General features: G+C 37.5%; 1 protein-coding gene across 1 annotated transcript; it reads right to left on the bottom strand.

Annotated features, from left to right (window-relative positions):
- Positions 1 to 1,323: 1,323 nt before the first annotated feature.
- On the bottom strand, positions 1,324 to 12,214 carry LOC104120407 (histone-lysine N-methyltransferase CLF-like). The gene is made up of 17 exons (XM_009632164.4): positions 11,937 to 12,214; positions 9,473 to 9,574; positions 9,025 to 9,350; positions 7,700 to 7,861; positions 6,785 to 6,869; positions 6,487 to 6,630; positions 6,286 to 6,333; positions 6,122 to 6,193; positions 5,228 to 5,949; positions 4,199 to 4,352; positions 3,872 to 4,092; positions 3,508 to 3,639; positions 2,930 to 3,020; positions 2,290 to 2,337; positions 2,082 to 2,210; positions 1,897 to 1,974; positions 1,324 to 1,817 (listed from the first exon to the last, which is right to left on the bottom strand). Exons 1-17 carry the CDS (start codon positions 11,997 to 11,999, stop codon positions 1,626 to 1,628), a joined length of 2,769 nt encoding a protein of 922 aa, XP_009630459.1. The 5' UTR covers positions 12,000 to 12,214; the 3' UTR covers positions 1,324 to 1,625.
- Between the last annotated feature and the right edge of the window lie 4,286 nt (positions 12,215 to 16,500).

The raw sequence follows: 16,500 nt of genomic DNA on the forward strand, positions 1-16,500 counted from the left end.
TTGAGTTGTGTTGAAATTTCTTTCTTTTAGATGTGAATTCTTTTAATTTCGCTGCTGAAAGTGAGAAGAGTCTATTCCAATAGTGTGTTTTCTCTTGTAATAAAATTTAGACTTATTTTCGTGTGCACTGGGGCAACTTATTGATGATGTAGAATGAAATGGCTCGTGTTTTGTTGATATTGTGGATAGACGAAAGGAGGAGGATTCGTGAGCTAGAATTCCTTTATTCCTTTGACAGCACAACCATTGTTGACTTGTGAAAAGTAATAGCAATAATCTTGATGCTGGAACGGCAAATACATTATGTTTTATTTTGTTAACATGGTAAAAAGTACATGTTCTTCAGCTGAATATTATAACTCCGTATGATGAAAAACTGTATTTATCGGACAAAAAAAAAGGGTATAATGCAAACAAGCACGGGCTAGTCCCGTCTATTGTACAGATAAAAATGAAAACTACACCAAGTTTTCTTATGTTCATGAGCAGAAAAATTATGTTGCAAGCTCAATATTTCGATAAATTTCATTAGCCGTAGTGTCATTTTCTCATTAAGCAATCTTAAACCTATTTTTAGAGTCTTCAGACGCAGGGATACAATAACATTGAGTCTTAAATCTGACCAACTTATGCTAAGTCAATTTTGTCTAAGATATAGTGTAGTATCTGTACTGTTCAGTTGTAGAAGTTTATCACAAACAGACTGACAAATGTAAAATCAGTATCCATAACCATAAGTATAGTAGTTCGTGCTTAGATTAGAACAACTTCTTTTGCTCGCTTCTAAAATACGAAAGAGTAGACCGAGGAAAACTCTACTTTACAGACTTGCGCCTCCACTCAACTTTCCACCTATGACCTATTCCAAGTAATTCAGTAAAACTACTCCTTTCCGAAATCAGCCAACTGTTTTTTTTAATCCACAACAACAACAACCCAGTATAATCCCACTAGTGGGGTCTGGGGATGGTAGTGTGTACGCAGACCTTACCCCTATCTTGGGGTAGAGAAGCTATTTCCAAAGAACTCCCCACCTTGCTATTGGGGTGACTCGAACTCACAACCTCTTGGTTGGAAGTGGAGGATGCTTTCCTACTTCTGAATCCAATCTTTAAGCTATGGAGCACTCAAAAGTGCACTGTTTGGGGTGAACTCATGAAAAAGAAGGCAGAGAGCAGTTAGGTTGATATGTAAGAACTTCAATGACATAAGATGTGAAAGTAGGCAATATTAATTATCACGGGTTCCACTTTTAATGGAATCTGTTGCCACCAAGTTTTATGTAATAGAACAAAAATTACTTTCGCAGCAAGAAATCTGATGGAACACCTGACTTTACGAGATTCCAATAAGATTTGGGAAAATAATTGAACAAATGTTACATGAGAAACAATGTACTTTGAAACTACTAAGCCTGTAATTATTTTCCCGCTTGAATACACTCAAAGCTGAGAAGGGCCTAGTCCAAAAATAAAAAAAGTCTATGATTAGTTACCATGGAGATTGCAATGGTTTCTCCAGCAATAAAATGATTAGAAGCTCCATCTCATTCTCATGTCATCAGCGAGGTCTATGGAAAGAAGAATGATATTAACGGATCAAAAATCAGTTAAATAGACGCTCAATTATGTATGCTTCCTCGCACGACCACTGGAAGGAGCAGCATCCTCTTTCCTAGTACCAGATGCCTCAGGCTTCCTTGCCCACGCGGGTGCACTGTCTGGTTCATAACGATAATCGTAAAAGAGTTCTTCTCCAGCGCAAATTCTTTCATTGGCAAAGATACCAACTCTGTGATCTCCAGCCACCATCATGACCTATCGAAGAGTTGAGTCAGCAATGCAGAAACAGGAATTCGATCATGGCCTTGAAGTTTTTATATATATATTTAAGTACCTTAGCATAGCAATTTGGAACAGGAGAATGATTTGCAAATTTTAGTTTATCACCCTTCCGATGAGCATCAAGCACAAACTGCACCAGGAAAAAGATAAGTTGTTCGTATGAGTTGGTGGCTGAGACCATTAATTCTACGGACTAAAATACAAATAGCGGAGTATAGAGGGTGTCATGTCTCATGCCTGATCATTTAGATTGAATAGAAATGAAGAATTTTCACGATCATAAATCTTGCCACGCTTGTCAGCTTCACGGTGTGAAATTAATTCACCTGTGTACTCCCCAAGGTATTCATGCTTTCCAACAGTATTCTGAAAGTAATGCTTAAAGATGAGGCCCCAAGAAACATGTTTCTACTTTATGTAAACCCATCATGTTGTCAGATCTTACCTTCAAGAAAGCTCCCCAGCCAGAAACATCAGATCTACCAAGAAGAACCTGTAGATGAATATAAGGCATCACAATCAGCCTAGAACTGAGATTTGACAACTTTCATTCTTAACTTAGAACACCACGGAGAAGGTGGGAAAGGAGAAGGAAAGCAGCAGCTTCCTTTTGATGACTGATTACAGCAAAAGCTCAGATGATACATTAAACTATAATGTGCAATATAGCAATATAATTGTCCACCTCAAAATGAATACCACAAGATTTTTTCATTTAGGGTGGACTGTCACAGCAAGTTACTAGAGAACGAATTAAAGGGCCTTTTTGTCAATTAGGACCAAGCCAGAAACATCCTTAAAAATTGACTCAACAATCTAGCCAGGGAAGAAGTTGAACATAAAAGAGTACGAAAGAACTCATATAATTCAAGAGCACACAAATTCTCAAAAGAAAAATCTTTTCCAGATAGAGGACAGAGGACAGTAATAGAACCCAGCAAAAAAATGTATACCCATTGGATAAGAAACTTCAACTCAAAAATTGATACCCTCTTTATGGAGAAAAAGGAAGACCCAGCCCAGTAATAATTACTTGTCTATGTGGTAAAATTTCACCAATTTCAAGAAATAACAAATATAAATACCTTTTGTTGCTGTTTGAGAAGCAGCTTCATATTCCTGCATTCATGACTATCACCTCTTTGAGGAGGAACCCCAAGAGTTCCATCACCACAACTGGGAAAGCCAAATAACATGCACGTGAATTATTTGCGAAAAGAGATGAGTGCTAAAACATATAGTTTTGTTCATTTTGAAAGATAAGACTATTGTTGAAGTCCGCACAAGACAATCATTATCTGCATGGTTTAGCTTGGCAGTTGAAAATAGTTACTGCTAAGTTTGTAATAATTGCTAATGCAAAAAGGTTTAGTCCTTCAACTGGCATACCCACAACCCAAAAAAGTAGAATTAAGGCTTTGGAAAAAAATAGTGAGATTTGGGACAAAAAAGAACTCCACTACCACTTTCCTCTAGAAAGGAACAAGATGATTAGCAAGTACTAACCCAAGGCAGGTATACAAAAGATGGGCGATCCAACCAAGGAAGAAAAACTATTAAAGATGATTAGAAACAGTTTCTGCTATGGTATTGCAAATCTAAATTAACAGCTTAAAGGAACTAGAAAGCAACAGAAAATAACAGCATGGCTGATAGAGCGCACCTGATCCAACAATTTCGACAAACATCAGGATCACATTCCCTGCCTGCAGCAAAGCAAGGGCATTGACGGCTTCTGCATTGACTTTTGGCACAATGACAACCACGAAACCTATTTTTGCAACTCTTTGGGCATCTAGGAATAAAATTAGCAAAGCAGTCAAGCAACATTAGCTAATCAAAGCATTAAATCTGAAATAACAAAGAGATGCATGGCAAAAGATACAAAGTCTGAGGTTGTGAATTTCAAAAAAGGTAACCCAGTGTCTGCTTCACAGTTGTCATAGCAATTTCTTTTTTGATAAGTAAGAAGCAAATGTTCAATGAGAAAATCTCATAGGAATTTCAAGAGAACAATGCTGACTTACCCACAGTATTTTTCACAGCAGGTCCCATTTACAATGCAGGGACATTCTTTTCCACAAGGGCCTTGGCAGCCACATGGATTATACTGCCGACAGGGTTGATCCTTCCTCTCAGAAATCCGCTTCCTAATTGCATGATATCCAGCGGATTTCCATGTGTATTTTAATCGGCGAACTCTGCCTCTTCTACGTAAAAATTTGGATCTTCTTCGAGGTTCATTACCCTAAAATATATTATGAATTTATTATCACAACAGGATTTACCTAAGTGGGCTATGATTCAACTTCCCCCACCTAAGCAGAACAATTTTGAGAAAAGTAAACACTGACCAGGATATCCAGACCATCGTTGGAACCACCTTCAAGGCCACCATTCATTCCATCACCTGCTCCTGAGAATAGCTTATTCCCGGAATTGTTCATATACTTGAAAACCTCCCAGCATGTCTTCAAACCATTCATGAGATTCCGAGCAATCAAACAGCTGTATAACAAATAAAGTTGATAGTCCAGGTTAAAATCAAAGGTGTAATGATACAAATGAGAAAGGCACTCAAATTTATCACCCAAAGGAAAAAAATTTAATCTTCACAACCAATGAAACACAAAGGAGTTCGTCTGTAGGTTTTCATATTCAATGTTTGAACAACTCAACTGGCGGTTCGCTTAGTACAAAGATTCTAGGCTGACTCAGTCAAAGATTTTAGGCTGACGCAGTTCATCTCATAAAGTTTGGACCAATCGCCATACCCTAAGTTTCTAATTTCAGAGAGTGAAGAAAATCACTGCCTTATGGGTAGATATGATACTTCTCATGCTGCACAAACAACAAATGACCCCAGGATAAATTTACATTATCTCTCATTTAAGGATAGCAAATTAGTGACAAGAAGCTTGCTTTATGCGAGCTTTGAGCAGTCTGATATCTTGGTACACAGATCAAGGTTGTGAGTTGACAAATGACCAAGTTGGACAGGTGAACTTGTATGATGGCTAATGGGTAACAATAAATAAATAAACCTTACATTTTCATTAATTAGGAGGCACTGTAAAACGGGATTGGAATCCACAGCATCAAAGAAAGCTATCCAAGCCAGCTTTTCTTTTTTCCCCTTGTTTTGACAACAGTGGTATCTAGGCCAACTTGTGTGCTTGCTTTTCAAAAGCTAGCACAAGGCATCTAACTAATATGCTGAGCATCATTTTCTTTTTTAATCAGAAGGCAGGCAATGTGTCAGTGACGATTTCACATCTTATAATACAAAACACAAAAACTTATAAAGATCCCCACTTATATGGAAGCAAAATAAGCAAGAGCAGAGATATATATAGCAAAGCATAGTTTTGGAGTTTACCAACCTGCTTCTACCAAACATTTCTAGACCCTTTTCAAAGAGAGCCTTTTCAATGGGTCTCCAAGATTTAGCACCATCTATTTCTTGTTTGCAGTTATTCTCACCCACATATTCATATTTCCTCGACGAGTAATCACAATTTGTCACAGGTTTGTCACTGGTAGCTTCCAGCAATTGGCAACCAAAAGCCTCTCCTTGCAAAGAATTTTTACTGTCCAGAACTGGAGAGTTTTTCCTCCTGGACCTTTTAGCACTATTACATTGTGTTTTTTGTGAAGATGGACTCACATCTTCATTTTCCTTCCGTGAAATAGAGTGAAGATTCGAATCTTTGGAACCTAGACTTCCAATTGCAACAGAGTCGGATTCTAAAGCTGTCATTTTCTTCTGCCTTTTCTTAATGGCAACTAGAACATGTTCAGCTATTCGCTTGCTGTTCCTTTTGTTGCTCCCATCTTTACTGTCAGATTTGCTTTTCAATGGAGGTGAAGAGTGCTCATTAGGAGTGACATTATTTATGGGTCTAATCTCCGAATCACTGCTCTCTGAGATGTTTTTTGCATTTGATGGAGCACCTTCACCTTGTGAAGACTTTGATCTTCTTGACACATGCTTCCTACCTGGCATCTGAGTATTATTAGCAACATCAGATGGCAGGACAGGTTTTTCGCCATGAGTAGCGCTCTGAGGACAGATCACTGTAGCATTACTTTCGCACTTTATAGCCTGAGGTGAATAAAAAAGCAAATAAGATTTGGAGGTAGTACGACCAAAAAAGCGATACAAAAACCAGCATACCTAATATGAAATGCAAGATTTTTAAGACATAAGAAAAAGCAGGAAGCCAAATTGATTCTCAAATGTCTAGAAATTGTACAATAGAAGAGAGGAAAGATACCAGACTGTAGCAATTTGGACCACAGGGCTCCATATCTGCATTAGAGCAGTACCATGGTATTTGTTTTTCAGCCTAATTAATGTAAAAAGACATCATAAGCATCCCATTTCGATTACATACAGTTCCAAGGTAATGAAACATCTGTCGGAAGACCAATAACGTACAGGAAAAATAAGATCCTGTGAACATCCATGTAATCTACAATCAAAGACCTGCCAGTGTGGGCAAAATGAGAAGGAAAACATATTATAAGTAGGAAGAAGTACGAAACCAAAAAAACCAGCGAGAAGAGAAGATTCGATATAACATATTATGAGGTAGTTTGGTAAAAAAAAAGTAAGAGGAATAACCAAAGATATACTTACAAGACATCGACGACAAAATAGATTATCAAAAGAATCCAGAGCGGCATCAAGATCTTTGGCAAGATATAAATCTAAAGAACTTTCCATGTACTCATTCTTTGAAGTGCCTGCATTATCTCTCTTAACAAGATCTTCATATCTTGCCTGTATAAATGTTTGATGGTGTTTTATCTCTGTAAAGCCAGCAAAAACCAAAAAATGGGAAACAGCTGGACCAGAGTTCGCACTATGACCAGTTTCTATTAGATAATGGATGCTTAATGACAAAGTGTAACAAATATCAAAACCAAGTGTGTACCTTCACGTCACTAGGTTTTCTTGACAAGCACCGTCCTAGCAATTCCAACACACTGTCGGACAAGCCAACTTCTTTGATAGTCATTCTGCGAATAAGCAGACAAAGATACATTATTTTGACCATCGTATTCGTGACATAAAAATCTAGATCAAGTTCTACATTCAGGGATACATAAAAACAAGACTTAGCTCAAGTTTGGGGAGAATTATCAAACAATTGCAATAGATTTAGACAGAATACAAGCTTAGAATTTTGCACAGCCTTTATAAATTAAGAGAATACGGTCACCCATACTTGGCATCATTAACAGTAATTAATACAACTGTCATGAGATAGCATGAGATTAAAAAGGTGGAAGCCACCTCAAGATTAAGTACAGTCAGATTGTGATGATCTTGTCTTCAAAGTAATTAGCAAGCTCCATAGGCCCAATGTCTGAACTTTCTCTACACGGCTGGAAAGTATGTATTTTTTTTTTGATAAGGAAATATTAGTCCTCAAGGTATAATATTCCTCGAGAACTTCAATCAAAAAGTATGTGTTTTATGCATGGTTACCACATAAGGGGTGTTAAATTTATCTCCAACCTCTTTCTGGTACCAGAAAATGTCTCGTGGAGCTGAAAACTTCCTAAAGAACAGTGCATCACAGTGGAGAAAGAAAACAAAATAGCTATGACATATGTGACAGGTAAACCTTTCCTATGGGAATACTACTGAACCAAAGTGGAGGAAAACATTAATGGAACTATCTAGTACTAATCCCCTAGCTAAAGAATACTTAATCCTTCAGAGAAACATGACACCATTGTTTCATGTGGAAAACGTTTTCTCTGAAGAAGATTCTTCATCTACCAGAAAGAAAAAGAAATTACTAAAGGGCACAATTGACTTCAGGTAGCTTAGTTATACCAACCGCAGCATATAATCTTCGGACTCTGCAAACACCTTCTTTTCTTCTTCTTCTTCAAGTACTTCTTCATCACTATCACTACAAATTAAAGTTTCTCCACCATTCTGGTCATAATAAATTCTTCTACGACCAACCACAGATTGATCCTCAGTCATTCTCTGATTTCTGCAAAACTCAATGTAGGACCAGAAAAATTAAAATATCAGGAAGAGAAGTAACTGCCAATAGCTACAATGAACACTTTGACACCTACAACTATCAAAATGGTGAAAGGACGTCGTTACTTGAAATTTAACATTTAGAATCCCAGTTATTTCCTTCCTTTGGACAGAAAAATAAAACAATAAGGAAAAGAGAAAAAGACATTTGAGACAGCCCTATAGCTGAAAATCAATGCAATAACCCACAAAAAGACATGCATCAATTTCTCCATTCTGCCTTCTGCCTTCTGGCAGGCAACTTCGAAGAATAAAGGGACTATACAAAGTACAAATTACTATGTAAAACAAGGATACATCAACAAAGTTGATTGTGCAGAAGGCAACATGGAAGGTGACACCACTTTGTCTCTTTTGGAGTATATGGAACGAACAGGATAGGAGGTTGTTTCATAATAGTGGAAATGATGTAGAAGCATTAAAATATTCACTTGTACTTTTGGTGTAAAGAGAAAATACCATGGGTAGTTGATCAAGCATGGTGGAAGAAAGTGTATCACTCAGACAGTCGCACATCTTGTACATATTTTTGGACACCGAATTGGTGTTTGTTAATAAAATTCTTTGACTTACAACAATATCAAAGTTCTCTGTGAAGAGGGAGGAACGAAATCCAACAGATAACCACTTAATCAGTATTGACATACTAAGATCAGGTTCACATATCCAGAAACACAGGCATCAACTAAAATCCACTACTGCACTGATCTATAGCCTGTGGGAATAATATAAAGAAGATGGTCCCGAAGTAAAGGATATTAAAGTTATATCTAAGATCATACAAGAGATTAAGATAAAAGCTGCTATAGACTACAAATTAAGAGGATAGGCAGTTCCTTTTTTTTTTATAAGTAAGAGGATAGGTGGTTCTACTTTGCTGTCATTACAGAATACAAGCATTGGATAAAAAGTCCTATTCTGGGTATGAGATTAAAAGTTAACAAACTAATCGAAGACGAGGAATAATGATTAATAGCTATTCTCAAGGCATGTACAGTTTTAGAGGAACCTCATTAATATAGCTGGGATGCATGAAACCACAAGCTGTTAAGGAAGCAAAGTTTAAACTTAAACATCAGATGTGTACTTTGTCAAGACAACTTAACACACCTATCCAAGAAAATCCATGTAGTATATGGAGGTATTCTTTTCTCTTCTGGAAGTTTAATGGGACGTACGGCGTTCTTGACTGCAATACTTGATCCTAAAAGAATTGCAGAAGTGGCGTATCCGTCATCTTCAGAGCTATTGCTATCATCATCTCCATTACTGGTATCAATGCCATTTTGCATATCAATTGCATCCTTCTGCCTTTTCGATAGTAGATCAACTGTTCTGTCAGCACCAAAGATTTCAAGAGATTTTCTCTCCGTTGCCAAATTGTAAAGATCCTTTGTCAGATTCTCCAACTTTTGTGTATTTCCGTCTACCCTTTTCTGCGAAGAGAAGAAAACAGGTCTCATTAGTTCAAATATAGTAAAGTACCTATAATCAAAATTCAGAACTGATTATTGGGCAGAATGCGGAATAAACTGAAATAAAGAAAAAGAAAGAGCACCTTTATATAATCAGCACGTTCAGAAGCAACTTTTTCCTTCAAAGAATTAATAACTGATAATACTTCCTCAGGTTCTACAGTTGCTTCTTCAGGTGGCACATTCTGTCAAGAAAGTATGATCCCATTAAACGATAATCTTTCAATTTTACAGTAACATCAACAATGCCTCAACTCAAACTAGCCCATTCGCCATATGAATCTTCAACAACCATTCCACTCCATTTGGATATGTACCATTCCAATTTTGTATATAAAAAAAAGGGAAAAAGGAATTAAGTGCGGGAAGAGAAATAACAATTAACAAATATTGGAATGCACATGCAATAAATGGTTTCACTTCCTCAAAATAGGCGAGAGCCTCCCACATGCGACATAAGCAAAAACACTCGAGCACAAGACACTAGCTAAGAGGCACTCAAGTATGGAAACCCTATGCGATCCAAACGCAGTAATTCTAGACACAACCAAACAAATAGTGCAATAGAAGTCTTAATTAAATGTTTCTGGAAAATCTCAAAGACTAAGAGAACAAGATATATAGACACACCCATACTACTAGTATTGTGCTCGAGTACACAACACTCTGAGGAAAGGGGTAAATGCACTAAAGAAGCACAATAAAAGGAACATGCGCATTTTGCTGCGTGAAAATCAAAATGAAATAAGAGAACCACCAAAAACAGACCCCCCAAAAAGGAAAGTGTTCAAAACTAGTTTCGCAATCAGTGATTAAAGTACCATTCACCCACGATTTTTTGGATGGCATGAAGACATAGTTGAAATCTGTGACTGTGAGTCCCTTGTTTTTGTATTCTTTATAGTACCTACTTGGTACTGAATTCTAATGAAATTGACATTACTTTATCCAAACAAAAAGTGTTTTACAAGGCGTTTCTGAGGCGAGTCCCGGGGCGGGGCGTAGTAAATAAACACCAGGGCGATCTGGGGCGAAAGTATAGCGAGGCATAAGCCCCATTATTCCGAGCGTACGCTTAGGCGTCGGCGAGTTCTTTTTTGGTTGGGGCATAAGCACAGAAAAACTTTCAAATTAGACATAAAATTACTGAATAAGTCCTTAATTTAATACAAAAAACCACAAGAGTCAGCTTGTTATTAAATCCTAAAACGTTAAAAGAACATAAAAGTCAAAAGATTTATTATTGTTAGCCATAATTTTTGCCCTTTCTCTGTCTTCTACAGGGTAAAAGGAAAAATGATCAATTTGCAAACTCCAAAGCAAAATGGCATCATCTACCATCACTTGCTCCGGTTCGACGCTTCTGATGGTAGGCTCTTTCATTGCCTTTCTCTTTTCAATTTTTTTTTGCTCTTTCAAGTTAGTTTAAAATTTTCTACTCAATTTTTTTTCAAAGTCTGAATAGTTTTTTTAGATGACGCAGTTCTGATTAGTTTTTTAGTCAATTGTTGATTATGATTAGCGTTTTAAGATGAAGCAGTTCTATATACATTTTCACTTATTTCATATTTTCTTGATATTTTTATAATTTTAATGTAATTTTACCTTCTTTTAATATTTATCTTTATTATATCAATTTATAAAATATTAACAATTAAAGATCTACGAGGCTTACGCCCAGAGCCTTGAGGCCTATGCCTTGCCTCATATCAGTAAAACGTCTCGCCTTGCGTCCATGCCTTTTAAAACACTGGAAAAAGTTACCATCCATTAAATTGCTGTACGTTGAGCCCATTGAATTTATTATATTAGGGCCATACGCTCATTATTATCTCTATGAACAAAGAATTAAGAATTAAAAATACAATTTTTCCTATCAGAAATATAGATACTTAAAAATTTTCCTGCAAGATTCACAATTATACTACAAGCCCTTCTACAGGTCCAAACTAGAACTGACAAAGACTCTGAATTCATCATGAACTTCTTAATGTAGCAGTGCCTCTGTCAAAACATCAGACTTTATACAACAAGTGAAACAAAGAATAACTAACCCGTACAGATCAAAAACATAGCTGGCAGTACTTCTTTCCATTAAGTATAGCTGGCAAAAATCATTTTTTTGTTGAGAAAAAAAGCAAAGGAGTAGAAAAAGTACAATTTACCCAACTATGCTTCCAACAAACACTAGTTAATTTCTTCCCATCTACCGAAGCCTAAGCCTTGGTGGACAGAGTTACACGGTAACTGCTGGTGAGAGGTAGTAGGTAGTGAATTGTCATAAAAAAAAAGTTTTTTTGTTGTTGCAAGCTACGTTTTCCACTGATACGAATTATCTATTTGGTCTCATTGTGGGATTATCTAAACCCTGGGACTTAAAACAGTTAAACTAGCTCCAAGAAATAACAATGCAGCTGGTAATTCACTATACAAGTTAAGAAATCAGAGAGACCAAATAAAGTTACGATCTTTTCTATGATCAGAGCAACATTAAGAAATACCGAAATGTAGTTGAAAAGAAAAACGAATCGACACTGGACGAATTACCTGAAGATCATTTAAAGGTTGAAATATGGAATCGGAGGGGGAGTCGTCGGACACCGACGACATTGCCGGCGTTGAGCACGATCCGGCAACGATATGCAAAACCCGGATTTGACGGGTCGGGTTAAAACCCTAAATTTGAAGTTTGGGAGAGGAGGGGGCCAACAGAGGAAGATATATTGCTTTTTTTTCTTGTTTTTTATAGGAGTACTTATTGGTTGGAGCATTTATTAATAAATTAATTTAAAGTGAAGATTGCAGAAATGATCTGTTTGGCTCTTAATTCTATGTTTGGTGAGAACTTTGGTTCTGATCTGTCACTACTATTTTGAATTTTTTGAATTTCAACCTGTCCTGTGTTTGGGGATGTGGACAACTTTTCCATTTCCTTATCCAAGAAAAAATAGGAACTTTGGTCGCATTTATTGTTATTTTTAATGGTATAATATAAAGTAGAAATACATGAGTTTTACCCTAAACTTATTCCAAAAAATCAGTTACCCGGCATCCTCTTAACTTCTTATTCTTGTTCAAATAATATTGATTATGCCCCCAGAGGTGATGTGGCAGAAATACTATTTACACAAACGCGTGAGTAATACAAAGTAAGTTAAAACAAATTGGGAGATTGCACAGCTGTTATTTTTCTAATTATTTATTTTTTCTTAATATTTTCTTTTTCTGCTTTATTTTTATTCTCTTTCCTTTTCTTCTCTTCTATTTCTTCCTTTCTTACAATTACAAATGAAAGGAACAAAAAATTGACCTCTATTTTTTGTTTTGAATCGGCTTGAGCCACCCTTTTAGAGGGTTTTTGCAAATAAGAAGAAGTTGAAGTTAGCAGTAAAAGTTTGGCATGCCGTTAATACGGTAAAAGCTACAAAATTCTATTGCCAATGCAGCAACTTGGATTCTGTTCTATCCTAACTTGCTCCACAAATTCTATCCTAACTTGAACTTTAACGTCTACAATTCTATCCTAACTTGCTCCACAAATTTTTGGAGATTCTTCAGGTCCATCCTTAGTTGTGCAATATTCCAACTTGGATTCTCCATCCCAACTCCAATGAAAGGGCATTCCTTTGTGTTACTAGTCTTAGGATACGCGCGTTTCGCGTGTACCATTTTTTATGAGTATAAAATATTTTAAAAGTTACATAATTATTATATAAAATAAAATTTAAAAAGTATAAGCTTTTTAAAATAAATTTTTTTAATCCTAGTTAACTAACTTAATAAAGAAACAAAATGTACCCCGTATAACTTTTCTTCTTTTCTTCGTCTATATCTTTCCACCATAAAATAAAAGGTTATAAGTAATTTCTTTAAACAGTTAAGTCTCCCTAATCTAATTAGAGCATGTTTGGATTAGTTGATTGTACATAGCTGATAAGCACGGAGTGCTGAAACTTATTTTTAAAATAACCATTTATGTGTTTGGATAGATGTGTTGAAATTGATTATTAGCAGATGATATGTTTGGTAGAAAAGTGCTGATAAGTTATTCATTTGTTAAAACGACTAAAATATCCTTAAAAACTTTACAAAAGATTATAAATTAAAAAGTTTCTTTGTAAAAAAAGGATGAACAACGAATATGGAATGAAAAGAAAATTAAAAAATTTATTTTGGCAAAAATATTATGTGAATTAAAAAATATTATTAAGGATAAACTAGTAAAAGTCTTGGTCAAACTAAAAGTGCTTATAAGCTGAAAAATCATAAGTTGGGGGTAATCAACTTATAACTTAAATAAGCACTTCGGGTGTTTACCAAACACGTAAATAAACTAAAAAATGCTTATAAGTTAATTTGACCACCTTATAAGTTTAACAAACACCCTCTTAGTCACACCAAATAGGATATATTCTGGCGTTGGATCCATTGTGAAAATATCTTTAAGCATAAGCTTCCCATTTTTCAAATTTATAGTCTTATTTTATCTTTCTTCTTTTGGCACAAAACAAATATACACCTTATTTTCAACTACATAAAATTTTAGCAAGTTGAAGTTTTTTAGGCCAAAAGTAAAACTGTTCCTTGACTTGGCAAAAGCAATGCAGTATTACTCAATGTTTACCCAAAAATTCGGATAACATTAAATTTAGATATGGTTCTAAGGGTATGCAAATTTCTTTGATATAAAATGACAATACAGGTATTTTTGCTGTGAGAATGAAAAATGATGGAAGGGAAGACTAGAAAATATTAGAAGAACAAGCACAATGAAATCTTAATCTCTCTCCCTATTGCAGTCTATCTCCCCTTTTATAGTAGAGGGTCACTACTTTATTTGTAACAACATAAAATAATACATATAGTGGAGAACCCATGATGGTTTGTCTCTCCCTTGATTCTCGCCAAGATTCTCTCCCTTGGTGCGGTTGTAACGGCTCTTGTCTTGCGAGCTTGGCACTGACTCAAGCTTGGTGCTAGATCGAATCCCCAGTCTTAGTTCGAGCTCGGTTCTGCCTTGGAGCATCGATATTCGGGGCCTATGTCGGTCGTCGTTACCCTGTAGTCCGATCCGGATGCGGGTTCGATAATGATATCGAGTTTTGCGGTTAATTGGTCTTATGGCTCGAAGCTCGACATCTCTACTTTGGAATTCGTCCGAGCTCACCATGCGGATACCCTTCGATTGAAACGTTATTGTCTCAACCGCTCTTTATGACTGAGAATCGGTTTTGACTGTACACAGATAGTCCCTCGTTTCTCGGAAAGGATGTGGCGAGGAACGATATGATTTTCCTGCGGTTCGATCAAATTTATGCCGACGTTTCTATCGAATCCGATCTCGACGTTTGTGATGGCTGTCCCATCGGCTCGGTTTTACCGAGGCATTTAATGTGTGTCAGACGGTGGTCGGCCACCGCTGATACCGAATCGTCAGGCCTTAGTCTATAAATAATCTTTCCGCATAACTTTTACCATTTTTGCACCTTCTCTTCCTCCAGACTTTCCTATTTATCCTCTCTACTTTGCTGCTACAGGGCCGTTCATACCAGAATTTTGATGTTGTTTATTTCTTCCCTTGCACTCTTTCCTTTCAAATCAATGGCAAAAACTTCCAAAACTGTACCTCAGAAGGAAAAAGCCTATTCCTCACGGTCGTCTGATGATAAGGCGCCGGTGGAGCCATCAGTTCATGACTATGTTCCTGGCCCGTGCATTTTGAAAACCGATTTTAAGGTGGAGAACCCTTCCTCCGTTCCGGATCGATGTGAACACGTATCGATGTATACATGCTCTATAACGGAGGATCACCTCGAGGCCTTCCGAAGAGACTGCAACTGGGCTTCCGAGGTCGTGCTGCAAATTCCGTCTTCCGACGAGGATGTTACCACTTATGTGGAGGGGTTTTTAAGTGTTTACACTTATCCCTTCACACTGGGACCCATCGACCCGGTGATTATTGATTTCTGCAAAAGGTATCAAGTCACCCTTGGCCAAATCGATCCCTCTTTATAGCGTATAGTGATCTTATTGTGCTTCTTCTCTATCAAAGCCGGAGGGTTGGATTTTTCTCTGAACCACCTCATCCGACTGTATCAGCCTCAGATCTTTCGAGGACTAATCAGACTTTATCGTCGGGCATCGAAGGCATTGATGTCGAGCATCGATGAAGACAAGGATCGAGGTTGGATGGGTCGTTATATCCGAGTGAGAACCCGTGATATCATTCCGGAGGAGAAGATGTCGTTCCCTGAGGAATGGAATTTTGACCGTAAGTGATTTTTGTTCACTTTTCAGGTGCTTTCCGATTTTTTCTGATGTCCTTCCCTGATGTTCAGCTGCCTCTTGGATGCCACAAGTGATGCCCGACCTCGAGGACTGGGTTCGGAAGTTGGCCTCGACCTCCTCTTACGCCGAGCGCGCTTGGCGTGATTTGGCAAAAGGCAGATAGGAGGCCAAGAACCATGGTGAGGTTTGCTTCTTGTTTCCTTCGAAGTATTCTTTGCGTTCTATTCGTTACCGATTTTTTCTTGTGCAGGTGTAACTAGGGATGCCATTTTGAGGCCTTCGAGTGGCGAGGAAAGAAACAAGTCCCTGGTCCCTAAACATGGGGAAGATAAGAAGCGAAATCTTCCTCTCGGTCAGAGGACCCCAAGTCCAAAACTCGTAGGGTGAAGAGAAAAACATTTGCCCTTTCGATTGACTCGGTCCAACGATTGAGAGAAGAAGAAGAAGAAGAAAATAGCTCCTCGGCTTTGGTAGTTCGGTCTACGAAGGCCATCGAGGCTGCCAGAGCTCCCGAGCCGATGGCGGCTGTACCTGTCGGGGTTGTTCCCGAAGACCAAAATCTCGACCGGAGTACTCCGAGCAATTTGCTCGGGGCTATGGCAATGGGTGATTCGCCTTCTCTTCCATCTTTTTCTGAGGAGGCGCTGAAGAAAGCTCGAGAATTGAAGACTCCTGATATCGGTGCAGGCTCTGGTGCAGGGGATCCTTTCGGGGATTGTTTTACTGGAGTCGACGATGGTTCCGATATCGGTGCCGCTTCTCTTTTATTAGAGGAGGCTCAGTGTTTCATTACTCGGGTAATGATTCTTCCATACTTCGTTTA

This window comes from Nicotiana tomentosiformis, chromosome 9, assembly GCF_000390325.3.
Source record: "Nicotiana tomentosiformis chromosome 9, ASM39032v3, whole genome shotgun sequence".
Classification (NCBI taxonomy): Eukaryota; Viridiplantae; Streptophyta; class Magnoliopsida; order Solanales; family Solanaceae; genus Nicotiana; species Nicotiana tomentosiformis.

Excerpts from the sequence above, each read along its gene's own strand:
- LOC104120407 (XM_009632164.4), bottom strand. The coding sequence starts at position 11,999 with ATGTCGTCGGTGTCCGACGACTCCCCCTCCGATTCCATATTTCAACCT. Across the intron at positions 9,575-11,936 it reads AACCTTTAAATGATCTTCAG|AATGTGCCACCTGAAGAAGC; the intron begins GTAATTCGTCCA and ends CTTTCTTGACAG. Across the intron at positions 2,211-2,289 it reads GCTGGGGAGCTTTCTTGAAG|AATACTGTTGGAAAGCATGA; the intron begins GTAAGATCTGAC and ends CATTACTTTCAG.